The sequence below is a fragment of the Ochotona princeps genome, chromosome 31 (genome assembly GCF_030435755.1).
Source record: "Ochotona princeps isolate mOchPri1 chromosome 31, mOchPri1.hap1, whole genome shotgun sequence".
In the NCBI taxonomy this organism is placed as follows: domain Eukaryota; kingdom Metazoa; phylum Chordata; class Mammalia; order Lagomorpha; family Ochotonidae; genus Ochotona; species Ochotona princeps.
The window spans coordinates 1,166,961-1,194,179 of record NC_080862.1 but is presented as its reverse complement, the minus strand read 5'-3'; the positions used below and the strand labels follow the sequence as shown (position 1 = coordinate 1,194,179).

At 49.3% G+C, this 27,219-nt stretch overlaps 1 protein-coding gene across 2 annotated transcripts in view; it reads left to right on the top strand.

Annotated features, from left to right (window-relative positions):
• Window positions 1-7,995: 7,995 nt before the first annotated feature.
• Window positions 7,996-27,219, top strand: part of TRPM3 (transient receptor potential cation channel subfamily M member 3) — an 83,566-nt gene continuing 64,342 nt past the window's right edge. Inside the window, exons 1-8 of one of the 2 annotated variants that reach the window (XM_004591758.3) lie at window positions 7,996-8,090; window positions 9,282-9,416; window positions 12,058-12,108; window positions 19,577-19,717; window positions 21,215-21,244; window positions 21,877-22,166; window positions 23,054-23,282; window positions 24,786-24,953. In XM_004591758.3, the coding sequence (XP_004591815.2) occupies window positions 9,303-9,416; window positions 12,058-12,108; window positions 19,577-19,717; window positions 21,215-21,244; window positions 21,877-22,166; window positions 23,054-23,282; window positions 24,786-24,953 (1,023 nt within the window). In that variant the 5' untranslated portion in view covers window positions 7,996-8,090; window positions 9,282-9,302. Of the gene's footprint in view, window positions 8,091-9,281; window positions 9,417-12,057; window positions 12,109-19,576; window positions 19,718-21,214; window positions 21,245-21,876; window positions 22,167-23,053; window positions 23,283-24,785; window positions 24,954-27,219 lie in introns of those variants that run through there. The other variant, XM_058657288.1, reaches the window with a different exon arrangement.

Genomic DNA, 27,219 nt, shown 5'->3' with positions numbered 1-27,219 from the left:
GAGCCACGAATCACCATCATTCATTACATCAGTCATCTGCCTAGGCTTAACTACAAGATCATGTAGATTGATTGGTAGCAGCATAATTCTAAAGGGAGCAGCTTAGATGAACAGTGAAATTACAGGAATGACAATAGTAAAGCTATCAACAACAGCGAATTCAGACCCCATGTTTGAACATCAGCTCAGCGGAGCAGTGGCGTACTGGGGCAGTCACTCTCAGTACCGTACGCTTCACGGTAGAGGCAGCTGTGACATTTGAGCAGCTGTGTGTCATGTTTTGGGTCACACAGCTAGAATGGATGGAGGCTGGACATGAAGGCAGGGAGTGTGAGTCAGGACACCTGCTCTTCATCCTGAGCTCCCATGGTCAGCATGAGACAGTAACAATGGTGCCGTTTTTATAGGGTGATAGCTGACATAAGTACTTGAAAATGCACAGACAAAAAAATACACCAGATAAATATGGTCAACTGAACACGGGAATATCCCATCGCACCAGTTTCCTTTCTAAAAGGAAAAACTAAAACTTAAACTAAAACTAAAAACCCCAGATAACATTAAGAAATTAGGACCATGAAATAAATTTTCAGTCAACGAGATGTGCTCAAAACTGTGCATGCATTTCTCAGACCTTGGAGAAGCAGGTGGAAGAATGGAAAACAGCAGACCAGGAAAAAGGAAAGGCATATTCCACTGTGATCAGACTGACTCTGTGCACAAAAGGTCCAGAAATCTGGGCATCCAAAAATTCAAAACAGAGCAAAGGAAAGGAAAATAGGGATGGATGTAAATATCAATGATTGAAGTCTTGCTCTAAGAAGCAACCACAACACCCTACCATCTCTCTCTGCTTTAACTAAAGAATCATTCTCTCCAGAGAGCAACAAGACGCCAGGTGATAAGCGCTGGGCTACGTACTGAGCAATACAGCGACACTAAGTACTTTAATGCTAAGACCGCAGCTCTCTTACCCAGCGTGCGTCCCGGTATGCCAGCTCCGGGTCTCTCTTCCAGACAGGAGATGGGAAGAAACTTTTCCGTGAAATTTGATCCTCCTAAGAAAAAAGATGTCAATATGTTAACATGGAAGAGTTCCCACATTGGAAATAAACTCAGACCCAGTTCGTGCTATGATACTCTCACAGTGCTTACTGATGCCAGGGACTGGCAGCCCCCACCCATCAAGCGATGCTGCAACCGAAGACATGAGCCAGCTGTGCTGTCCTGCCCCAGCTCAATGGTGACACTCACCACCTGCAAATAGGGTCAGATCCCTGCCACCCCCACAAATACACCGCAGGCGCAGGTACTACGCAAACCCCTGTTCGTTATAGCTGAGCTTCTGATCAACTAGTCATAAATTGAGGCTATAACACTGCCTTCTCTTTGGGTTCTGTGAATGTTCTTGAACAGCTCACGGCACTCGGAAGCACATGTACTGGTGTAATGTGCGGATATGACAAAGGAAGCAGACAGAACACTCAGATCTTCCCTGCCTTTCCTGGGGTGCCACCTTCCAAGAACCGCCACATGTTCAGCTCTCCAGAAGTCCTGCACAACATGAGCCATGTCTTTTGGGGTTTTTATGGGAGTCTCATGTAGGCAAAATGGGTTAAATCATCCATCAGTGGTGACTGGTTCAACTCTCATTTCTTCTCCCTCACAGAAGTTGAGGGGTGGGGCTGAAAGTCCAAACCCTCTCTTTCTGCCTTGATCTTTCTGGGGACCACACCCCTCTCCTGAGGCTGCCAAGGACTGCCAACCATCAGTCAACTGTCAGCTTATAAAAAGACACTTAGCTCTCTGACCGAGGATGTTAGGAGTACACACGGCTCGAAATGGAAGTAAGACCACAGGCACCTAAGCCCGGCTGGCTCATATTACAATAAAATCCTCAACCTACGCTCTCACAACTAAAGTGCTGCTCCAGTCCCAGGCATGAGCAGGAGCCAAGGATCGCCAAACACATGGGACACATCTTCACCAGAGATGACAGATGGCACTGCTCACAACAGACCAGACTTACTCAGGGAGAGGGAAACTCACTAACAGTCTCCTGGAAACAAGAAACACTACTGTGAGGTCCTGTTACACCGTGCAGGCTGGGGAGGGCGTGGCAGGCACCCTCCTGTCTGGGTGGTTTTTGCTCTAATACTCAGTGTCCACAGCCCGGGCTCCCCGGGAGCGGTCTGCAGCAATCTTCTCATTGTGTTTCTTCATATCATCCACACACAGCCTCTGTGTCTATATTCAGAATCTTACATTGCAACCAACTTACTGCATCTTCTCTCCTAGCCTCTGGCTTGAGGGAGAGTTCGAAAAGGAAAAAAAAAGCTCAGTAGAAAGCGATTTGGTTGACTCCCCATGCTGTCACAGAAGCCCCTTCCAGCAGTTCTGACATGTGGATAAGCCCTGGGTGGCCGAGGGGACGTGTTCCTTACCTAATGAAATCCGTAAGCTTGCGCGCATAGCTTTGATGAGCCAAGACATTTCAATTCTTTAACATCTGAGGCTCATCTACCTCTCTAGGCATCGTCAGCAAATTTTTCATGTTTTAATTTGTTTTAATGAGGTGGGAAAAGTCCATAGTAGAGACTTAGGGGCACAGTAACACGCCCCGCCCCACCCTCCCTCATTCCCCACCAACACGTTCCTTATTTTTTAATTTCTGCAATGATTCTTTTATTTGTGAAGTGAACTGAAAGTATGCCCTGGAATAAAATTTAATTTCTTAATAGTGGGAAAGCAAGCCAACGTAAAACCTTGTTGCAGTAACTTCAATGTTAAGAGGCAATAGAGCAACAGATGTTATATTGAGCAAATGTCATTCCAACACAAAGTCCACTGAGGGGAAGTAGCCTAAGGTAGCCTAGAATTCCGGCATTATTGTTCCCTGCATTCTTCTTGGAAAAACGAATATAAAACTGTTCAACCTATAACCAGAAATGCTTGGGTGTGCTCTAGCAAAAGAGTAATTGAGATCATCCATGCTAGAAACTCACAGAACAAAACCAAAGAATAAATGCCTGGAGTCACAAAAAAGAATTTAAATATTGTCATAAAGTGCAAAAACAGAAAAGAGGAAAGAATGATGAATATAGAATTGTCTTTTCGCTTCCTTATGCCTTTCCTAACATCATCAGGAATAGAAGTATAATTTAAGATTGGCAATTTAAACAATAATGATAGCAATAAATATTTTAATAACAAATTAGAACACCAAAGCCGCCATCTTGTGTTCTCTAAGATTCCGTCTAGAGGACAGGGATAGGTGCGGACAGAGGCTCATGTTGTCATCAGAGCAGAACCAAACGGGGCCTTCGCCCCGGCCCGGCTAACTGCACCAGAGCGAGCATTTAATGAGGTGTGACGAGCCGCGCTGCCCTGCACATATCCAGTCCATAAAGCAAAACACACACTCGTTTTTGTACTGCTGTCACTTGATGGCCTTACAGCTGTTTCCCTTTCCTATGGCCATTGTAATGAATTACCAGCAACTTAGTGGCTTAAAACGATGAAACTGCTTTATTTGCTGAATTCCCAGGACAGAAGTCTAATGTGGAGGAGGCACAGGGTTGGGCTGCACCCAGGGGCTTCAGGGAGAATCGGGTCCTTACTCCTCAAGTGTGCGGAGGCCGCCGGCCTCCCTGGGCTACCTGCCTCCCCGGGCTGCCTGCCTCCCTCCCTCACTCACCGCCTTGCCTTCATCGTTGCACCTGGCACTGTTACTTTGACATCTTGGCTCCCTCTGATCACACTGCATTGGGCCCACCGATGGACAAGCCACCTCCAAATGCTGACACCACGTTGGCAAAGTCTCTTAAACCATATAAGGCAACACGTTCACTGGTTCCAGGAACAGGACGTGGGCGTGTCTGGGTTATCATCACTCAGGCCACCACATACTCAGCATGTTCAGCTGTCCCTCACCCTCCCCTGGTCAAACTTGACCTGTCACCTTGATCCAACTTAAACATGCTGGAGTTCACATTCAACAGCTTCTGTAGCACCTACCACCTTGTCCTCTGAAGTAGTAATGATCATGTTTGTCCTATCTCTCCCTCTTCCCACTACACCTCCAAGATTGAGGGTATTCATCCAGATATCATAAATGACTTCTTTCATTGCCAGATCGAAATCACACTGTTAGGTTTATCCATTCATTCAACCAATGTTTATCGAACAACTTGCTGTGGTCGGAATGTTTGTTCTCCTTCCTGGAATCCATGTGTTCAGCTCTTATCCCTCAAGGTGATGGCGTTAGGAGGTAATTAGCTCATGAGTGCAGAGCCCACGTGAACGAGTTAGTGCCCTATGAGAGACACACCCTTCGCCTTATCCACACGAAGGCACATCAAGGCGGCATCTATTAACCAGAAAACAGGCTCTCAGCACACAGTGACCTTCATCTTGAATCTCCAGGCTCTAGAACATGTCATGGTATTTTGTGGTAGTCTCCCAGATAATACAAGACACACCTTTTATGGGCTCAGAACTATTATACACTGAAAGACTACAACCACAGATATGGATTAAATCCTTAACCACCCGAGATTTCTGCTTCCACTATTGAGTGGAGATGCAGATACAGCTGAAGTATTAAACGGGGCAGGCCGGTCTCGCCATGTTGGCATCTCTGACCTACTGGCAACTCCCTCTTCCTGTAACTGAGGACCACATGCGATCTCAGTTGGCCTCCTTCTTCTGGTTTTCGGGAGCCCCTCCTGATGGTTCATGTTCATTTCTTCCACCCTGCTCTTGTTCGGTCACCCATTCCCTGTGCTTTGTTGGCTGTTGCGTTCATGCTTGTGTTTCCAAACATGGCTGTTTCATTGCTCAGACGTCAACAAGCCACAGCCTCTGACCATTGCCACCTCTAACTCCATCCACTCAAGAATGAAATGTTCTGCCCTACTAAGATACAATGTCTACACCACAAGTGCCTAACCTGTTCATAGTAGCATCACCCAGGCAGATTTAAAAAACCATAACATCCGAGACCAATGAAACTTGAATTTCTGGGGATGTGTCCCAAACACGATTATATCTAACTCTGAAACAACTCCAGGCTCACTTGCAAAGAGGCCGCTTGACCCTTTGAGTCAAGGCGTCTCCCCATATACAGGACTTGGGAGACCAAAAACCCTAATTTCCCCTGAGCAAACTGGGATGGTCTGGAGTAAAGTCGCCCTCCGTGGTGCCTACATGCCAGCTCACCACCTGCTGCTGTGCAGGCTGCGCCACTTCGTAACTCTGCTGGCGGCCAAGGAAAAGCGACAGAAGACGGCCCAAATGTCTGGGCTTATGCCACCCATCTGGGACACTCAGACGAAACTCCTGGCTTCACCCAAGTCCAGCACTGGCTGTTGCAGCCCTCTAGGGAATGAACCAGCAGAAGGGACACGTGTCTCCCTTTTTGCTCCTCCCAGCCACCATAACTAACTCTCAAGTTTAAAAATTCTTTAATTAAAAAAAAAAAAAAAGGACGGTTGGTCCCTGTGCCTGAGATTCACAGATCCAAAGTGTCAGCCAGCACCGTTCTTGATGGATTTTCAATTAGCTTCCTGCTGTCACTTGACACCTGTCTAATTACATTCAGGCGGGAAGCTCACCTCGCCTCAGTCACTGTTCCCTGCAAGGTGTTCTTGTTGAGGTTCGTGCTGTCACTTCACCTTGAGTGACATCCACATCGCTGACACACAAATGGCAGAGGGAGGGGTCAAGCCGTCACACTGAGAACCACGCCAGCTAAGGAAACCACTCCCAGTGACCGTCCCTGCTGTCCTCCTCGGTGATGCCCCGGCACTGAGACACACTCCTGGTTGCTTCTCCTGCCAGTTGCCCTGTTATGCGCTCACAAGCCCTGTCGTTACAGGAGAAGTCAGAGAATATTCCCAAGGGAGAAGTCTCTGTGTCCATGGAGTTCCTGTGACCATCTCCTGCTCTGACCTCTTCACCACAAGCACCTGATCTAGCCGAAACCTACCCAGGTGTGGACAGCAGCAGGCTGCTCTTCCAATGATGGAGGGAAGAGAAGCCACAGCTCTCTGGGTTCTCTGCAAGGCAGGCGTCCAGGTTGTCAGGAGCAGCACTGGGAGCTCCATGGAAATGCAGAGTCTAAGGCCTGAGCCCAGAGCTGCTGGACCAGAGCAGCTGGAGGTGAAAGCAAAGGATGAGGATTTGTTGAAGCTGTCCTGTTTGACGCAGTGGGCTGAGCCGGCGGCGGGGAAGGGGCGCAGCCTGTTCAAGTGCGGGTCACGTTCCAGCGTGTCCACACTCCCAGGCACCTTCCTGCCAGTGCTCCCAGAAGGCTGCACATGGTCGCCTGAGCACCTGGCTTTCTGCCAACCACTAAGGCGTTGCCAGAAAAGTTTCTGGCTTCTGGTTCCAGCCTGGGCTGGCCCTGGGAGCATTTGGGGAGTGAACTAGGGAAGAGAAGGGTGTCACTCTGCCTTTCAAAATTCATAAAGATGGTTCAAGCTCTCCACGTTGAGCTTATGTGGGTTCCAATCTGAGAAATGGTCACCTTGGAAACACACTTCCCTAAGGCTGAACATCAACACCCCTGAGGCCCAGAGGGAGGAGGTGAGAAGGCAAATAGAGCTCAGACCGGGCATGTGCAGGAAAGCCCGCAGTGCTGCCCACCTCGTCCTCGGTGCGACTCCATCCCGGCCAGGCCACTGCATGGCGACACCTGAACACTCTGATGGCTTGGAGTCTCCCTGGGGACTTCCAACGTGCCATGGTCCCTCACCGGCCGTGACCTGCTCTGCAGCCAAGCCCAGCGGAACCAGCAGTGGGCAGCAGACACTTGCTCCTTCACCCTGTTGGAGCAGCTGGCATGGCTCTGTTCTCAGCGGCCTCTCTGGACCCCAGCATCTTCTGTCCAAGGGACACAGAGCGGAGTCTCAGAATTACCTCTGACAGCATGTGAAAGTGCCTGATCTTTGCCCAGCACGTGGGAGATGCCCAACCAGTCTGAGCCAGGGAAGGGCATTTGTTCCTACATATGCCCCTTGGTGGGACACTCAGGAAGGCAGGGACAGTGGTCTTGATGGCCTTTTCTGGATGTGCCAATGATGTTGGTGAATTATAACCAACCTGGCCCTTGGAGCCGGTGTTGTGGCATAGTGGGCCAAACCTCAGCTGTAGCTCTGGCTTCCCAAATAAGCACAGATTTGAGTCCTGGCTGCTCCACTTCCTATCCTTCTCTACCTACGGACTGGGGCACTCTGGGTGGACCCTACAACTCTGAAAGAGACCAGGGAGAAGCTCCTGGCTCCTGGTTTCAAAGTGGCCCAGCTCTGGTCATTACAGTCACTGGGGGAGCACAGCAGCAGATGGAAGACCACTTTGTCTCCTTCTCTTTGTAACCGTCTTCCAAATAAAAGTAAGACACTCTTTAAGAAACGTATCCGCACGTTGTACTCCCTCCCGTAACCTCACGAAATGTTACTTGGATTAACAGGACGATTTCAGTAACCCCGCTTTCACAGATGAACAGTGGCTTTAAGGCACTCCAGCTTACAGTCACAAACCAGCAGACCCAGCCCCATGACTGTGGACCCACGCTCCCCGCCCGCTGCCCGCCGCGTCCGCTGCAGGCCCTGCTACACGCACAGCCACCTGCCAGTGCGTCCATGAGCAGGAAGCCTCCAGGCCTGCCCAGGCTTGCGGACAGAAAGGCTGCCTGCCCGGGCTCTCCAGCCAGCAGCTGCCAGCCAGCGTGCCATGGAGCACTTGAAATGTGGCATGTGTGCCAGAGGAAGCAAAGGGGTTTTTGGTTTGTTTGTTTGGATACATTTAAATAACCACATGTAAACAGCACCGCTCTGGAGGGATGGTCTGTGGGAAAACAGCAAAGCAGGTAATGGCCCACGGAGAGCCGAGCCAGCTCTGCAGGAAGAGGGATACGACAGAGCTGAGCCCAGTAATGACCGGCTGCTGTTTTCTCTCCCGCCCTCTTCTCCACTTCTCTGCACACAGGAGCCAATGCCTCGGCCCCAGACCAGCTGAGTTTAGCTTTAGCCTGGAACCGCGTGGACATCGCCCGCAGCCAGATCTTCATTTATGGGCAACAGTGGCCGGTAGAGTATACGTCTTCCCCTCTAAAAAGCCCATTTCCTTGGGCAAGGGTATTTGTTGAAGGAACACCAGAGAGTGGCTCTGGATTCTACTCCCTTTTCTGGACGGTGGAAAAAAATTCTTCCTGTCTTACCACAGTCCCTGGCTTGCACGCCTCTCTAATTTGGGGAAATGCCGCCACCTGGTGGACGTCACAGCTAAGCACAAGGCCAAACATGACCATCTTTATGAATGGTCTGTGATTGAAACCGTCAACCTACATCTTTTAATACGTCTGGGGAAAAAATACATTAGATAAAGTTGAGTTCAAATGAAGTGATACGTGTAGTTCTGTTCTTATGGCATTGCTGAGGAGCGAGAAGAGGCTGTTGCTGCCAGGCGGTGGCACTGCATACTGGTTATGGCGGGGTCACGCCACGGGATGCTGAACTACCAGGCCTCCGTCCGCAGGTGCCATCTGGTCCTGGTGGCAAAGCACAGGACCTCCCTGGTCTCAGAGAACATGGGGAACCAGAGATTTACATAACTGTACTTGGTTTGTTTCCCCTGCATTAATGCTACCAAAAATAGATGGGAAATTGGCCCTTGGGTGGGACGCACGGAACCCACAGGCGGCAGCCCCGCGCCTGATATTTGATTTCTGAGTCTGAGATCAGGGCATGGATTTTTAACCCTTGCTTCTCCACGAGGGCTTGTGCCAACAAAGAGTCCCCTTCTGAGTGCCAAGTATCTGTCAGGTGCAGGGAGGTATCAGTGAGTCTGGGAGGAAGCTTTGAGACAAGGTGCCAGTAAAAACCTGTGCAGGTGGATTTCTGGGGCATTCTATTTTTAGGTAAGAGCCATCACCTTGCCTCCATATGGCCCATTTCTACACAAAGATCCAACAGCTGTTTGGGTGCCTGGGTCTGTTGGCTTGAGCCCACCCTGCCCCATCAGGCGGAGCTCTCCTTCAGAGAAGAGGCACAGGGCAGTGCAGGCCCCACTCGGGCGCTTCCCTGGCTCCGGGAGGAGAGCATGCAGTTTGAGAAATACGAGGGAAGAAAAGTGTTAGGAACACTTGCACCTTTCCACGAAGAGACTCGGGAGAAACGGCAGTTAGGACTAGACGGCTTGACTTCCGTGACGAGACAAGCACGCCGGCGGTCGCAGCTGTCTGCGTCTGGGGCAGCCTAACTCAGCAAGCTGATTTGCAGGTCGGGTCTCTGGAACAAGCCATGTTGGACGCCCTCGTCCTGGACAGAGTGGATTTTGTGAAGTTGCTCATTGAGAATGGAGTAAGCATGCATCGTTTCCTCACCATCTCCAGACTAGAGGAGTTGTACAATACGGTAGGGCCAAGCTAAGGCACTTCTGACTTTGTTTGCCTGTTTTACCTTCTGCCCCTCACATGCCTTGTGATTCTCTTCCTCCCCACACCCTCCCCTCCCACGTGCATGGACCACTCTTCACAGCTGCTCCCTCTGATAACAGGTGCCAAGTCACCACGGGTCCACTTGTTGTAACTGCTCAGTTGTAGGCATCTAAGGGATAGAGCCCAGGACTGCCCTGGGCCACTGATGCCAAAGCGGGGTTGGAGCAATTGGCAGAGTGACTTAACGCCAAGCATACAAGTGACTGGCACCCTAACGTATCCAGCACCCTAACAGCCAGGACATTCTTATTTTGAAATACTGGGATAAGATGTAAAATCTCATTTGCAATAGTGGACTGGAATGTACACTATCTCATGCACTTCCTGCAGTGCCCTCCTCAAACAACAGAGATTAATACCTCCGTTCTTACTTCTGGCTCCAAGGTCAGGAATGTGGAGGGTGGCACCTTGTGAGGGCACCCTTGGCTTCCAAGAGGCTGCTTTCTTGTTGCATCCTTCGCGGAGGATGTGGCCCCGCGTGGTGGGAGGGCACGGAAAAGGGGGGGGAGCCAAATGCTGTGTGATGCCACTTCCCTCTCGGCCCTGGGCATTTGGGGTGCACTGCCTCCCCAGGGACCCTGCTGTGCTGTGATCACACTGTGGCCTGTTGAAATGTGCACAAACCTTCCAGGCCACAGAGCTGTGGGCTGCTTAAGGCAAGGGTACCAGCGCCCAAGCCACAGGTGCACAATGGCTCTGCTCTGCCACCCAGAAGCCAAGTCAGACGGGGCATGCTGACTGGTACCCAGCACCGTTACTTGCCCCGCTGCATTCCTTCTGGAGGAGAGAACAGCTGGGCAGGGCAGCTGCAGGCTCCTGTTTCCTGGGCTGAGAATCTCAGCAAAATAACGGGGTGTCCCGCTTACAATAGCCCCATTTAAAATGAACGCCTTGCACCTCCAGCCAAGTGAATGGACTGCAGACTGAACGGAGAGGGTTGGGGACGGCGAACGGCCCCAGCAGTAACAGAGGCTGATGACTGGCAGGTGCTAAGCATCATGTCAACCACTTGGCCAAGACTGTATCCCATAATCCTCACGGCAGTCCCATCTGATCACTCTGTTTCCTGGACCCCAAGTTACAGGGGCTAAGTCAAGGTCCTGGCGAAGCAAGGCGGCTCTCCCTTGTTCGCGTGGAGCCGCCCAGCGGCTGGGCCCTCTCCTGTGTCTCTGGAGAGCTGCTCAGCAACCAGACACCCTGACTCCAGGGAGAACCATGGCTCCCAAGCCGCAGGCAGCGCTAGTGAGCATGCCCACGTGGGTGGGCGGAAGTGGAGGCAAGGCACTGGGCTGCTCTCAAGATGGAACTCCCGACCACCACACAACCACACATCCTCTCATGTAGACCACCTGGCTCGGCAAACAGACTCACAGGATGTCCAGTCCAACTTGAATTTCAGATAATCAACAATGATGAAGTATAAGGATACTTGAAAAAGTTTAGAGGAAAATGGCATCAAATAATATGTTTTTCAGTTTAAAAATTAAAATACAGGCAGACTTTTTTTCCTAGTACACATTTGCCATGTACTTTTTTGAAGACCCTCCAAAATTTAGTCTCAAAATATTTTTAAACCAAAATAAACATATCTTTTAATTCCATTTTCCATGAGATACCCGAAGTACCAGTGCATACCCCAAATATTGTATGGCCTGGGGGACACGGGAGAAGAGCTCAGGCACCTGGAACACTCTGCCCCATGGGAGAACCGGACTGGATTCCTGCCTCGCACCTCTGTCCTGATCCAGTCCCGGCTGTCGCGGGCATCTGGGAAGGGAACTGGCAGATGAAGAATCTCCACTTTGGGTCTCTCTCTCTAGCTCACTCTGTTCATGCATGCATGTCCCCTTCTGCCCTTCCAATCAAGGAAGAAACACTGAAAGCTGTTCCACTGTTATCTGAAATTCAACTGTCCCTGGACAGCCTAGGTTGAGCATTCTTTCTCCTAAATGACCACAGCATGGTAACTCATTTCCTACTGCACACAAACACCAATATTCTCCCCACGTGTTTTTTCCCTGTGATTTTTCCTTTAAGCCCAGTCTCAGCCAGCAACCAACCGAAGGACAAAGCTACCCCACTTTTTCTATATGACCCACCGACTAAGGATGGATTTTGCCAAGCTTTCTTCAAACACAGCCGAGCTGTTCCTCGATGCACAACCTCTGTTTCCTCTATGGCCGCTCTGACACTAGAACAGCACACTCGAGCGGTGTGATCAAGGCCGCAGACCCCAACCCCAAACATGTTCCCTCTGCCCCTTCTTAATCTCACATTCGTCCCAGTACATGAGCTGTGATGGCAGTGTGCCCTGGTGTATTTCCAGGGTGGAAAAACCGGCCTCTTGGTCCCCACCTACACAAAAGCAGCTCCTGCACGGGCAGTGGGGCCTCACCGCCCACCACATGGGCCACCTGACCCCTCATTTAGAAAAACACAGATAAAGCCGACGTCCCCCGGGGTGCTGCCCCCCGCCACAGCCCTTCCTCCCAGATCCTTTGTGCCTTGCCAGAGCCCCTGACTAGCAAAACTATTTGATTCTTCTTTATTGTTTTCAGAGACATGGGCCCTCGAATACATTGTACCACTTGGTCAGGGACGTGAAGAAGGTAAGACCCCTCTGCCTGCGGGTCGGAGGCCCGTCTTGACCGCTTGGCGTGGTGGAAGCGCCTCTGCTGCATGAGCCGCCCAGTGAGCGCCGCTGCCCCCCCAGACCCGCCGTTCCCAACAGCCTGGCCTGTCTGTCCTCTAACACCATGTCTTTGCTTAGACGCAGCTGTGGTTTTAGATGCTTGTGTTGGATTTCATGCTTTGGCAGAGTGGATCTCTAGACTCTCCCTGTGCCACGTGGATGTGTGCCCTGTTGGGGAGGAGGGCCGGTTGCCATGCTAGTGGGCCACGAGAGGTATCTTCCTCCCAGCCTTCCGCAGTGGACAGGAAGCACCGCTCGGGAATCTCAAGAGAATGGGGACGGAAACGCACAAGCGTTCCATTCTCTCTAGAATATTCTTTCATGCTCATCATCTCATTCCACAGGAGGGGAAAATCCTGTTGCTATGCATTAAGGATAATTCTTTGGATTTACAAATGAGAACTGCATTCAGTGGTTCATTCAGAGCTAGTTTGGATGCTTTGATTAGTAAAATATTGTTATTTAGGATGGCCAAGTGCATAGCACGAATATAAGCTTTCCCATCAAGCCAGGTCACATGCAGCACTCTAATAAGCCTATCATATGTTATTTCCATTACAGAGAAGGACAGTGAGGCCCAGTAGGTTGTGTTTAAATTTAGCAAAAGTTTTGTTCTTTCACCTCCGTCTCCTTCAGCGGTCAGTGAGGTCTGAACCCTACAATGTATCCCACAAAGTGCTTTGAACCCCAAAAACTAAAGCTGGTGGGCGAACTTGCTGACCTACCACACGTATGCCTGTACCACGTGCTGTGTGGCACGTTATCCATGTACGCAGACAAAGCCACCAAATGAAGCTGTAAGCTTCTTCATCGCGCAGGAAGTCATTGGCTGGCATAGCCCCAAAGGTGCCCTGTGGCCTTTTAAATTCCCTCCAAAAGGCAGGAAAAAAGAACATCACTGCTGGCCTATTAGATCTTGGCTAGTTACGAGTAAGGATGTTAAGAAGAAGGGTTGTTGTGTGGCCCTTGGGTACTTTTCTCCCATCATGACAGCACATGACATGGGTCCCTGGTGCCAGCCAGAGCAGCCCAGGTCGCTGTGAGGCAGGGCAATCTGTGTCAGTTCAACAGTTCCTCTTACCAAGGATGCGTCTCCCCTTCATCCACCACATTCCAGCTCCCTAGATCTGCCTTCCACAAACCCTTTTCTCCTTCCTCTAGCCTTATTTTAAATTTAACTAGGCCCAGAAGATTCAAAGTGCACACGTGTTTCCTATGCCAAGATGTGTGTTGCTCACTTTCAAATGTTTTGAATTCCCGAGATAATGGAAATGGTATCCCTCCCCTCCCCTGAAGTCCATCTCTAGCTAGATGGTGGAACTTTCCAGAGAGCACCAAGCCTTGGTTCTTCAACCCTACCCATCACTCACTCATCCACTGCCGCTGCCTAGTCTCCCAGCAGTAACACCATGCCCGATCTTCAGAGGGGTGTTTACAGCTCACTTCCACTGGGCACGACTGATCTAAACCCCTTCCTGCGGGACTCTGCTCTCTAATAACATTTTCTGAAATCCCCGTGCAGCCTCTTGTGCTTGTTCACATCACTGGAGGGTGCGTGAAGGATTTTAAGGGAGAGATTATTTTCAGCTTCTCAAAGAAAAATCTCAAAAATAATACAAACTAACAAAAAAAGACTTGGACAGTAATGATTTGAGAGGTAGGGGTATCGAGAAGATAGCTTTATGAGCATTTGTTGACTTGCTAATTAAATGCCTCGGGGAAATGATTCTAAAAATCATCTAGAATATTATTAAACTGACTTCCCTAAGGGTAAGGAGAAACAGAAAACCAATGTGCAGTTTCTTCCTTAAGGAAAAGGCTCCCTGTATTCCTGTGATAAAGACAAGTGCCATATTACCACAGAGCAGTACTTATCAACTCGGGCAGTCCAAGAACCGGAGGCGCCCCATTGTATGTTCCACGGAGGAGGGGCCCGCGGGGGAGCCTATTTTCCTATATTGTGTCTTCTACAGAGATGAATCAGAGAGAGGTTAACAATGGTGCGTGACTTTCTCACACGGTTCCTCACAGTTTCCAAGAAAACTGAGCCAATACAAAGATCACAGGTTACAGGACTAGGTTCAAAAACCACAGGAAACAATCTTCAGAAAATGTCAGCGGCTTTCAGCACGAAACAAATATGCCTCTGTCCACAACTGCAGGGATCACATAGCTAGCTAGCTAGAGGAGAGGGCCACATTTAACCTGTGTCCAAAATGAGCACATTAGAAACCTCAGTGCAAAATGCTGTGCGTGAGTTAGCCACACTTATTCAAATCACTCTCACAACCCCAGGAGACGCGTTTAGGGACTGACTTCCATCAGCCAGCCAGCACTTCCTCTTGTCCAGCAACTCTTGAAAACCAACAAAACTGAATGTGGAACATGTCTCCCAAGCTAGCTTCAACATCTCAGATTGTTTCTATCAAGGGAGCAATTTAGAGTCAAGAGCTACTATTCACCATCCATGAGAAATCCAATCCCTCTAGACCGAGCGAGTCCCTGAGCGGGCCTCCCGCGCGAATCCACCGGCTGCCGTGTTCTCGCGCATCAAGTCAGACTGGCCCAAGGCTGCTTGCTGTCCCGTGACGCGGAACCACCATCCCAGCAGCTGCTGCTTGGGCCTCTGTGTTTTCAGCTAGTGTTTTCTGTCTTACGTGTGCTAAAACTTCAGCTTACTAACCCCTCCCCGACAAAGAAGGGTGGTTTTGAGGATTATGTAGAGTACTGGTGAGAAGAATGAAGACCCAAAGCTTGACGGAGAGCAAACCAACCCCCCCAAAAAGACATTGTAGGTAGGAAAATGACATATTTATAACCACATCTGCTAAATTCACACAAACTTCCAAGAGATACCGCCAACCCTGGCTCATGCCTTTTCCAGCCTGGCTTTCACGAGCTGCCGTCGAGGCCTGGCAACAACTCAGACCACCACCAGCCCGCTGTCCTGTTAGCATCAAAGCTCTCAGTCTTTTCTTTTCTCCCCTGGCAAACCTGAGAGCCTGCAGTTATTTCAGACTTGGAATATGTTAGACAGACACAATCTCATTTTTGAAAGCTCGTCACAAGTTTCAAAGGAAAAAAGAATTCCCAAATAGTTGAAATCAGAACTTGGTGCCATGAGCTGACATACAGACAGAGTTCATGGAACAGCAAATAGAAACGGTGAATTCCACGTCTGCCTTAGGAGCCCTGAAGAATAGCATGGATTAAACCTTACCTTTACAGTCTCGGCTCACAGCAAAAGTCGAACAGGCAGCATTTCCAAGCGAGTTCACGCTCTCCCAGCAGCTTTGACTCATGTGGCCCAGCACGTGCTATTAAGGCATTAGATAGGAAACACGTGTTGCACCTTTGCCAGTTACCAGAGCAGTTAGCAAGAGGGTGGGAGGAGCCCAAAGGGAACACCAGGTAGAAGGAATCCCACTGCAGGGTCGCAAAGGAAGACTCCTCCAGATGGTTCTTGGACTGCACCAGTTGGTATCCATGGCACCATGCACTCTCCTGGCCCTGTCCAGGCAACATGGATGCCAGGAGCACGACCCAGTCCTGTTTGCCTCGACTTCCCCACGCCTCCAAGCCTTCAGCCCCAGTCAGCAAAACTCCAGGCCATAACTGGAAACTTCAACAACCCTGGCAACTTTGGGCTAGGCTATCGGCCTGGTGGCCTGGTGGTCCAGTGGCCCGGTGACCCGGCAGATTTGCTCACACAGTTGGACTTTCAGAAACAGGACCCTGCAGCTAACCATGTCCGTGCTGCCTGTTTGCTGAGCGCAAACTGACGTACAGAGGAAGTGAGCTGCTGAGGGGCACATGGGAGTTCCGTTAGAACCACAGCGCAGCTGTTTCTACTCTAGGGTCCTGTCTCTGGCTATTGACTGCCTAAGTACCGGCAGCTCTCTGGCCAGGAGTGTCTGCTCTAGTGGAAGGAGTACCTTTGCTGCATCTGTGGCACCTGCGTGAGAGCGTCGGCCAATGCCCTGCTCCTCACTCACCAAGGCTGCCCCGCCCTCCAGGGTCCGCTCAACCCACAGTTCCCAACAAGCCCAAATCATACCCAGCTTTATCAAACTGATCTCGTCTCCCCCAAAGGTTTCCATGTTCCCCCAATTAACTCTCTCCATTCCGCTCCTAAAAAGCCTGTGGAAAGAAACAGGTGCCACGAGCCTTGCCACGCGAAGCTGACACAGGTGTAGCTTGCTAAAGTAAACTCCTTAGGCGTTCCTTCCAAACAAATCTGAACCAGAGAGACCCCCAAGTCCTCTCTGCTTCAGACCTGACCATGCTCAGATGATTCTGAAATAGTGAACCTTTATATGAGAAGATGCCAAGACCTTTATATGAAGGTCCTTTAGACCTTTATAACGCCTCTTTATAACGAAGCCATTGGGTAAAAATGTCATCATTGCCACGGAAAGTGTTACATACCTGGAATGTTACTACCATTCGGACAAAGCCCTGCTCTTACACCTCCAAAGTGTGAACACTTCCATTGAATACTAGTAATTGGGAAAACACCGGTGTCTTGTTTTTAGAAATAAGACTCATGTTCACACTCACAGCCAAATACACAGATATCAAGCTGTTAGCCATGTTTTAGCTTTTATCAGTTAATCGAGAGGGTTCCCAACCACTGTTCTCTTTCAAATACCTGTAATAGCTGATTCCATGTCTCCCATGCAGGAGGTAGGAACCCATGACTCGAGCCAGCCCTGGTGTCTCCCAAGGTGAGCAGTGGCAGGAGTCAGGGCCAGGTCAGAGTCAGGTACTGAATCGAGCATCCCGGGCATCTTAACCACTGAACACTCACCCCCTACCAATATTTTAAGTCAGATTATTCTTACAAGATTAAAAAGCATGAATTCATACACCTGCTCTGATGGTCTCTGAGATTTTTACCAAAGCCAGCTACTTGAACATTATAGACCCAGAAGCGGAGAAGTTCAGCCCCACTTTGCTGAGAGGATGCTCTGAAGATGTCCCTCAGGAAGGACGGATGGGAACCCAGAGCTGTGGCTTGGAGGCCAGAGCCCTCCAGCCCGCCCGACTCCCAGTGCACAGACAGGGAGGCCTCGGAGCCCCTGCTTAGGGGAGCCACACGCACCTGAGATGAGGTTGACCTAGGCATGTCCAGCCGCCTAGAAGTCACTGCTCGTCCAGTAACACCCTGGCCAACCCCTCCAGTCAAGGGAAAAACCTGCCAGAGAATAATAGAGTAGCTGCCTGGGTGACATTTGTAACCTCAGTTTAATGTTTATGAAAAGGGCAATACATTAAAAACTGCTATCTGAAAAAGCAAACTTTTTCTAGAACACACTTTGCATAAAGAAAACAGCTAATGGGTCTTTCTGAATAGCCTGAGGACCCTTAACTCGCTGAGTCAGATACAGCTGTCAACTAAAGAGGTTGTGGCTGTGCAAATCTGAGCAAGATAGAAGGAAAGTAGGGAGCGTTTGCTGCGTAAGGACAACTCAGACAGTGAGAGGGATCTCCGCGTAAGTTGGCATGCGCCAGAGTCAAGGCGGGAGGAGATGGACGTTTTGAAACACCCCTCACATGATCCCAGGTGGCCTGGGCAGCTCCAGTTAGACTCCCCAAGCCAAGGGACAGGCAGACGCCGGCAGGTGGGGTGAAGTGTGAAGAGCAGCCATGAGATCTCATGGGCGTGCCCTTGCCGCCCCTTCATTCCCACTCCATTGAGAGGAGTTAGCAAATTGTAGAGGACGCAGTATCTCCAGCTCAGGGGACACTGCTGCAGTAAAGTGGGGCTATTCGAGTCAGTGGTGATGAGCCCATCGTGGCTACTTAGTTCTGTGACTGGGAATGTAATACTAAAACTCCCAAGCCCAAACTTTATTCTGACACATCAATGCTTTCCTGTTTAACTGGCTTACTGTTACTTTCAACAACAACAGTAAAAGAATTCTTAGGGCTTCCCTACATCAGGCTTTCTCAAAGGCCTTGGGAATTAAAAGATAGTAAAATCTAAAAGACTAAAACTGCAGTTTAGTTGGTAGGCTACAGTAGAGATCACAGGTGCCTAACCCTGACTCAAAACCTTCAAGTGGACGTAGCTCACTATAAGTCAAGTAAGAACGGCGGGAAATCTGCTGCCCAACCAAAGGACCTAGCTGCCCGACAGTGATGACCTCTTAGCATGTTGAGAGTCCCAGCTCCCCTGCATACTCTGTCACTGCTACCTGAATCGCCTTCCGTAGTCAGGTTAGACAAACGCTGGTGTGTGTCAGAATCACCCAGAGAACGTAACCAAGGCGACAGACTGAAGGAGGTGGTTCTGAAAACCACCATGGTAGGTTATAGGCCTTGTCTGAGACGTGTGGAGATCTCCCATGGCGTGGGCTCTCCAGGAAGGACAAAGTCCCCCCGACGCTCCTTAGGCCACAATGCTTCCCGCACGATGTGGTCCCCCAGTCACCCATGGCATAAAAACACTCTCCTGCGTGACGGAACTAAACCAGAGAGCCCCACTCAACCCTTGGCAAGTCACTGGGAACTCCTCATTGTCTACAGATAGAACTAATTCCTCCTCCAACTGTGTGAGCTCCCGGTAAGGAGTGGAGCAGAGACAGTTTCCACATGTCGCCTGCATATATGGTGCACTCCCAAAGGATGCACCGCAGCCAGGCTGGAGAGAAGCCTGATTGTCTTCTAAGGAGACGTGGAAAATCTTCATCCTGGGAAACTCCGCCTCCTCCCTGCTCACCCCGCTTTTCCTTGAGCACAGGGGAAGTGCATGCCAACCTTTACCCTGGCATCCAAACCCTTCCGCAGATGCCAGGCCCCTTTCTTGGAAAAGGCGCTGATCCTGAAACACATGACGACTGAAGGTTTCCTGTTCAGTGGAGACCCGAGCCCACAGTCTCAGCCAGCCCAGGTGCAGGCCATAACCTTCACCTTCCGGACGGAGTCTTCCTGAGGGAGTGGCGAGACAGCTCAGTGAGGGCCAGGGCTGGGGGTGGGAGGGCCGGGTCAGAGGCAGCTGGAGCTGGGGAGTGGGGGCTCGTGGCTCCTGGCACCAGGGAGGAACAGCATCTGCCGGCCTAGCTTTGTGCTTCTCTTTGCTACACTGGTGTTTTTTTCTCCTCAGCTGAAGACTTGAATAAATATTTTGATTTTCTGTTATTGTCGATGATTACTTCATCTTCTTATTTAATTTATGTCTTCTTTCCAAGCGAGAATATCCAGGTTTCGGTTGGATCTATTTTAAGGTGAATTAATTAACCAGCATAATAATACATTCATATGTTTCTTTTTTCATTAATTTTTTTACTCTAAAATAGTTACCAAACACATGAAATAGAATCCCAAGTAAACCACGTTGTCTCTGGATGTGTGTGTTTGTCTATTTCCCTCTTTCCGGTTAGGGGAACCTGCCTCCCGACTACAGAATCAGCCTGATTGATATTGGCCTGGTCATCGAGTATCTGATGGGTGGTGCTTATCGCTGCAACTACACACGCAAGCGCTTCCGGACCCTCTACCACAACCTCTTCGGTCCCAAAAGGGTGAGGCTTCTACCAAATTCCAGAGTCCTTCTGGGAGGACTAAGCTATGGCTTCTCACTCTCTGTAGAGTGATCAGCTACCTCGTAAACCAAATGTGTTTAAAATTTGTTCTTAATTTTAAAAAGCATAGCACTGGGGTGAGCACTATGACAGTGATTGAAGGCAATGCCTGCATTGCATACTTGTTGGAGAACCCGATCCAACTCCCTGCCAATATGCCTGGAAGAGCAGGGAGGATGGCTCAAGCCCTGGGGACCCTACACTCATGTTGGAGACCCAATAGAATATTCTGACTGGAGTCCCTGGCTGGCCCACTGCAGCCAAATGGGGAGTGAACCAGCAGATGGAAGACTTCCTCTGTCTCTAGCTGACTTTCAAATGAATAAAATCTACAAAATAAACAACAACAACAGCAAACACCATATCAGGTGAAGAAAAAACACTTGCTAATTTGCTACAACTTCTTTACTCCCCAGAAGCACAGCATTGGGACACCCGCCCCCACATGTAATGCTGAATCCCCACCTTGAGTGGAAACGGGGTCTGTGATGTGCTGAGCTCTCTGCCTCAGCCTGTGCCTCCCTCACACGTTCAGCGTGACCAGTGATGCTTCTCCAGGGGCTGATACTTTCACACCCTTAAGCAACTCTCACCGCTGTGGGCACTTGCCCTCTGGCCCACTCGCCCTTGCTCTGTTTGCCAGGAAATGGCCATGACAATAGTGTCCCAAGCCCTAAGAGAACAGAGATTTGAGGAATCTCTAATTTGATCTTTTTGAATGTTGGATTGCTCATCCATCTTAGTCCACTCAAGTTTCTCTGATAAAATACTGTTGACTGGGTGGCTTAAATACAACACAGTTGGCTTAACGTTCTAAAGCCTGGGAAGCTTAAGACCAAGTCACCAGCAGATGCGGCCCTGGTGAGGGGGTATTTCCTGCTTCCTAGTCAGTGCCGTGTAGCTGTGTCTCACGTCCAGGAACAGTATGCAGGCTCCAGTGGGCCTCTCCTGCACGGACGCTGTTCCCATTTGTGAAAGCCTTTCCTCTTGACCTCATTAGCTCCCCCAAGGTGCGTCTCCTAACACCCTCTCTTTGGGCATGAGGCCTCCAACGCACACGTTTGGGGAGGGCACACTGAGAGCCACAGCATTTGTTCAAGTATTGGATGGCATGGACATGTCAGCTGAGAAGACTGTTGTAAGAAAATGAGGGAGAGCTTGGTCACCGAACACATTATAAACCCACAGGTTTTATCTTCAATCTCTTTGTATCTCACCACTTTCCTTTCTGTGATTCACCAAAACCACTAAATCCTTACATGTCTTAGAATTTATAGAAATAAATTCTCCTTGCAGTATTTTTGTTTAATGAAATAAAACAAATAATGTATAACGCAATAGCGTTATCTTACTTGCTGAACATGTGCTATAGGGTTCTGTTCTTACCTGTCTAGCAGCAAAAGGTCTAACTTTGATTGCAATGTATTTCTTTAACAGCCCAAAGCCTTGAAACTGCTGGGAATGGAGGTAAATATTTGCTCAATTTTTTTTGGTGTCAATTATTTTCTTCTTTATGCATTTTGAAAACACATCTGTAAGTTTACTTCAGTGATAGAACTTAGGGTATGACTGCAAAAAAAGGCGGGGGGGAACAAGCCTTGCCTATGTCCGTGAATGCTGTTCACAGTAGCTTTACAAATTCCACCATGAGGTTATGCTAAATGGGAAACCTAGGAAGCAAAAAATTCCAGTAAGGAAAAAAAAAAGTTTGTGAATGTTTACAAAAGCCCAGAACTGCTTCAGAAGTGTACCTATCTCATGAGGGATGGAGGATCCACTTCCAATGATTTGCTCATGTAGCTATTGTATTTTCAGGTGCAAGTCTAGAGTGCCCTTGTCCTTTTAACAAGAAGGGCAATGCAATATAAATAACCCTTTGAATAGAAGGGGAAATGGACTAAAGTGAAAAGAAAAAGGAAATCCATTGTTAAGTGTAAAATTTGCGTGTTCCTCTAGGATTGTACTTAAGCGTGTGTTAGGCGTGGGAGATTTGTGAGCTCTTTTCAGTGTATCCAGAGTTGAGCCAATAGAAGACACACAGTAATTTCTTAAAAGTAACAGCTCTAACTCTGCCTACATGTGTTTCCCTAAACCCACAGGATGACATCCCCTTGAGGCGAGGGAGAAAGACCACCAAGAAGCGCGAGGAAGAGGTGGACATTGACTTGGATGACCCTGAGATAAACCACTTCCCGTTCCCTTTCCACGAGCTCATGGTGTGGGCCGTGCTCATGAAGCGGCAGAAGATGGCGCTGTTCTTCTGGCAGCACGGTGAAGAGGCCATGGCCAAGGCCCTGGTGGCCTGTAAGCTGTGCAAGGCCATGGCGCACGAGGCCTCTGAGAATGACATGGTGGATGACATCTCCCAGGAGCTGAACCACAACTCCAGGTTGGCCAGCCCAGCAGAGTAGTCGGGGAGAAACGGAAGGAGGGACCCCAAAGACTGGAGAGACTGAGCTGCCCAAAACTCAAGGAATGTAGTATCATCCCAGTAGCGCACATGGAAGGTGAAGAAAATCTCTCAACCTTCATTGTGCAGTGCTGCGTACACAGAGGCACCTGCGGACACGTAAACATACACTCGCGTCCTATCAGCTGCCCTAGGTCGGATGAGGGCCTCTCTCACTGTGGAAATGAGACTCAGAGATTTTAAGTAACTTATGTGAGGTTGTACATTTGTAGCTTTAAGACTTTTTATTTTTTACTAGAAGGTCAGTTAGGAGAGAGATTTTCCATCCACTGGCTCACTCCCCAAATGGCCACAATGGCCAAAGCTGGGTTGGTCTAAAGCCAGGAACCAGGAGCCTCCTCTGGGTCTCCCACATGGGTGCAGGATCCCAAGGCCTTGGGCCGTCCTCCACTGTTTTCCCAGGCCATGGCAGGGAGCTGAATCAGAATCAGAGTTCCCGGAACTTGAACTGGCTGGCATCCATATAGGATGCCAGTGCCACAGATGGAGGATTAGCTTGCTGTGCCATGGTGCCAGCGTTTGAAGTCAGGTCAGTCCCATTTAAGAAGACAGCCTGTGCCCCCTGCTCGACTGGTCCCCTCCCTCCTTTTTCGCCTTGATTTCAGTGAGTGCAGGGACTCTAACTGGTTCGCCTCACAGCTCCAGCTCTGCACACAGTAGATGCTCCATGAATATGGGCTGGATGACTCATGAACAGACTAGGCCCCATAGGAAACAACTGCTCCGCCCATCTGCCAGCTGATGCAGTTGGCAGCGTGCGCCTTCCAGCTCCGGCTTGAAGGACTCTACTGTACATTTACTTCTAGGGACTTTGGCCAGCTGGCGGTGGAGCTCCTGGATCAGTCCTACAAGCAGGACGAGCAGCTGGCCATGAAGCTGCTGACGTACGAGCTGAAGAACTGGAGCAACGCCACGTGCCTGCAGCTCGCCGTGGCTGCCAAGCACCGTGACTTCATTGCCCACACATGTAGCCAGATGTTGCTCACCGACATGTGGATGGGCCGCCTCCGCATGCGTAAAAACTCAGGCCTCAAGGTCAGTGTGCCCAAGAGGCCCCGTTGGCTACGAGGGCCAGAGGGTTGACTGGAGTTTTCCAAGCCAAATCCACAGTGGGACGGGGGTACTCTGAATTCAAGAGCATGCTGCCAAACCCCAAACGTCATCAGATTCTCCTAGCTGGTGGTTTTCATAACTCGAGGGAGAGAGAGGGAGAGAGAGGGAATCTCCCCATTAAGTCCTGCTGAATAGCAGAATGCCTGGACTTGCAGCCATTTTCCAGTGTGTAATGGTATAGCTACTCCTTGGGTTGTACATCACAGCTCAATTTCTTCATTGTATGTGTCTACAGAACATCATCCTTTTGACCCGCACATCCCCACTTTCTCCCTCTCTCTGATGGTCACTATTTTACTGGACCAACACCCTTCTGTCATTCCTTCTTTCGGTGGGCTCTTGGCTCAGAGCTGCAGAGGAGTTCGAGTTCTCAGAAGTGGACGATGGGAGTTCCATCACGGGCTGGCTGGTGATCTCCAAGCCTGCACACAAGAGCCAAAACTGGCTTTGGGAATCTGAGGACAAGGTGTTGTGTCTCCTGCAGGCTGCCAGCCAGACACCTGAACCTTCCCAGGCCTGCCAGGATTCAGGTCCTCCGTGACCCTTTGACTGCCTCTGAGACTTTGGGGTATTTCAGTGTGAATTGTCCCTGCCTCATTGCTTAACAACTTGGCTGAGCCTTAAGGGTTTCTCACAGACCCTCCTGTGATCTAAGTTTCCTCAATAAAAACGTCTTCATAAGCCTATGTCCCAGCACCATTGTAGGGCTGAGAGAATAAATGGCAGAAGACTTGCAGAGCACAGCTTGGATGGCAGTGGTACCATTGAGAAATGGGTGTATTCTCTAACATGGCAGACATCCGAGAAGAGGCTAGCACTTTCAGGTCCACATGCTCTCAGTGAATAGCCCAGCCCACTGAGGTGTATGGATTCAGCTGTATGTGCATATATGTGAACTTGTATTCCTAGCCAATGCCAGGGGAATGCTCTGAAATAAATAAGGATTTTTCCCACAGAAACTTTCTCAAGGTGTTTTAGGACAACATTTTTTCCTTTACAAATAGGAAAGACAATCAGCTCCACCTGGCGAGTTAGCAAACCGATGCAGTGTTGCATTGACTTCACAGTCAAGTTCTGTCTAATGGCTAAATGGAAACCTAGTTCTCTCCCGCTTTTGCCTTAGATGAAGTCACTTTTCCCCCTCAGTTTCCCCCTTGCCAAGTGGTTGTTAATTGAATAGGATGTATTTGAGCAAAATGGTTTGTTTTACCAAGAATTAGACGGGGCACCACTACAAAAACATGCTGTGGATGGATGAAAGCGCAGTGTGCTTGGGCACTCAGACACCCAGATCCCTGTGCACGCACGCACGCACACACGCACACACACACACACACACACACACACACACCTGATTTCTAAGCAACCACCCTAATCTTAATCCTTTGAATGTGATTATTATTATTATCATTATTATTACTTTAGGTAATTCTGGGAATTCTACTTCCTCCTTCAATTCTCAGCTTGGAGTTCAAGAACAAAGACGACATGCCCTACATGACCCAGGCTCAGGAAATCCACCTGCAAGAGAGGGAGCCGGAGGAACCGGAGAAGCCCGCGAAGGATAAGGACGAAGAGGACATGGAATTGACAGTAAGGAAATGGCGCGCAGGGAGAACCCTGAAACCACCTGTCCTGTGGGTGTGGCTGCAGCAGGTACCCCGATATCGGGCAGCTGTTCCCCAGCTTCCCAACAGGTTGCCTAATGAAAGGGCTTTCATTATGTGTGAAGACCAGGAAATTGTGTCTCTCTATGCACAAATAACTCAGTTTTATCCAGCCAGTGGTTTAGCACAAACCAGTGAAATCCCAAAGCAAGGCACCCTACACTTTCAAAACACAAAAATTTTATCATCCAACAGGCCACACAGCAGTGTTAGCACACCGGCACAGAGAGGGAGTCCAGGGTTGAGGTGCAGCCAGCCTCACTGAGCTGGAAGTCCTTTGCCCATCAGAGACTGAGCCTGTGTCTGTCTTCAGGGTCAGGAACACAAAGACAGCACTAATTCAATTTGGGGTTTTGTATGGAAGGCTTTTATTAGCTCTCCCTCGTGTAATTATAGGACATGAATGCTTTGTTCTTCAGAGAGAATGGGGCAGCTGGGCCTGGGACGGCTTCCCACAGGCCCTCCCTAAGCAGTGTCGCTGCTGCCAGCATGCGTCCAGGGACTAAAAATATCACAGTCTTAAAGGGATAAACAAGCTTCATGGCTTAGAAACCATCGAGCCACAGTCCTCAAGGACTTTCTTGATAGGTTTCATGGCCCCCTACCATCCTGCTCAATGACCAGTGGCTTTAATGACCAGAAGCTATAAAGAGAAAGAATAAATATTTATTTTGCCTGGGTGACCACAGGCTTTTGCAGTACTGTCCTGGTGGGGCCATCATGTGAATTCTTTTTCCTCTAGGTAGGAAATCTTTCCCACCAAAAGGAGCATCCTAAACTGGTATTTATAATGCACAGTCCCTGGCTCAATGAATGAAATACCAAGTTTTTTATTGCCTTAGGATACTTACCACATTTTCTGGAACAGTCTACTTAGTTCTGTGATAGGATCAAAGGTTGCCTTCCCTAAGATTTGCCCCCTGAACCCGTATTTTGTTAGCAGAAACATGGGTAGTAAACATACCACATCTTTCTCAAGCATTTCAGCCAAAGCACGCATATTCTGGAGCCAGGATTCTGACCCCTAGCAAGCAGCTGTAGAATCCCATAACCTTCCACATGAGAATCAGCCTATCGCCTGCACAGGGGACAGCAAAGTTTCAAAAGTGAACAAGGAAAACTACTCAGACCAACAGGTGGCACACTGCCATCCTGAGAAATAGCCTCTAGTATTGTTCTAACAGCACTAAATGACCTATAGACACTTCCCCATGAAACCCTCATCAAAGTTTCATGAGCTAGGCACTGTCACTACCCCGGTTTTATATACCAGAAAGCTGGGAATCAGGTTAATGTCCAGCTTTACCCAGAAAATTGGCTGCAAAACTGGGGGTACAACCCAGAGCTATCGACCCCTCTGGCCATGTATTCAGACACTAGATAGTGGGGAACAGAATGTCCTACCCTTTTCTACCCCCTTCAGGTAGGAACTCAACTGATCGGGTCTCCACGCAACAGACAGAAACCAAGACAGTGACGCCCAGGCCTCCTGGTCAAGTGTGGTGTGAGGCTGAGCCCCGTTCTCTAGTCTCAGGGAAGGAAGGGAGCTTTCCTGCCTTTATTTCCATCTCGTGCCACCAGATAGCATTGTATTGTCAAGAAGATAAACAGAGACCCAAAGCAGGGTAATTCGGTTAAAACGTTAGAAAAAGTCATGTGACGGAGTGTCTGAAGCCGACACTATAGAGCTCGTGGCTCCGTTGTGTGCCATTTCTGTCAACGTAAATGCTCGCCTGGGCCTTCGGATGAAATCTTACCTAAAGACAGTGTAAGTGTGTAGCCCCATCAATCCTACTGGTAAATCATTTATGAGTGTTACATATTCCTGCAAAGTGGTTACTGAAGCAGTGATCCAAACGGTCAAAACTAGTATTTCTACATTTTAGGTTAAGGTGGATTGAAGCTTGAATTCCCTAGTGGTTGTCCTAGTCTCTTGATGTCCCAGTCTCAAGTTCAAGACAAACATAAATGCTATCTATACTTGGATTTCTGAATTTTAAACTCCTATTTCCAATACTCTTGTCCCAAATCCTTCTCAGTTACACTTGAGCAGGTTTATCCTACTCTAATCTCAAAGGTGAGTTAATGTGTACATTTTTCAAGTAGTTACTGAGTTCCAGATGTTATCTGACTTGTAGACCAACCCTACGTAGCAAGGGCTCTTACTAACCCCCAGTTTACAGCTTAAGAAA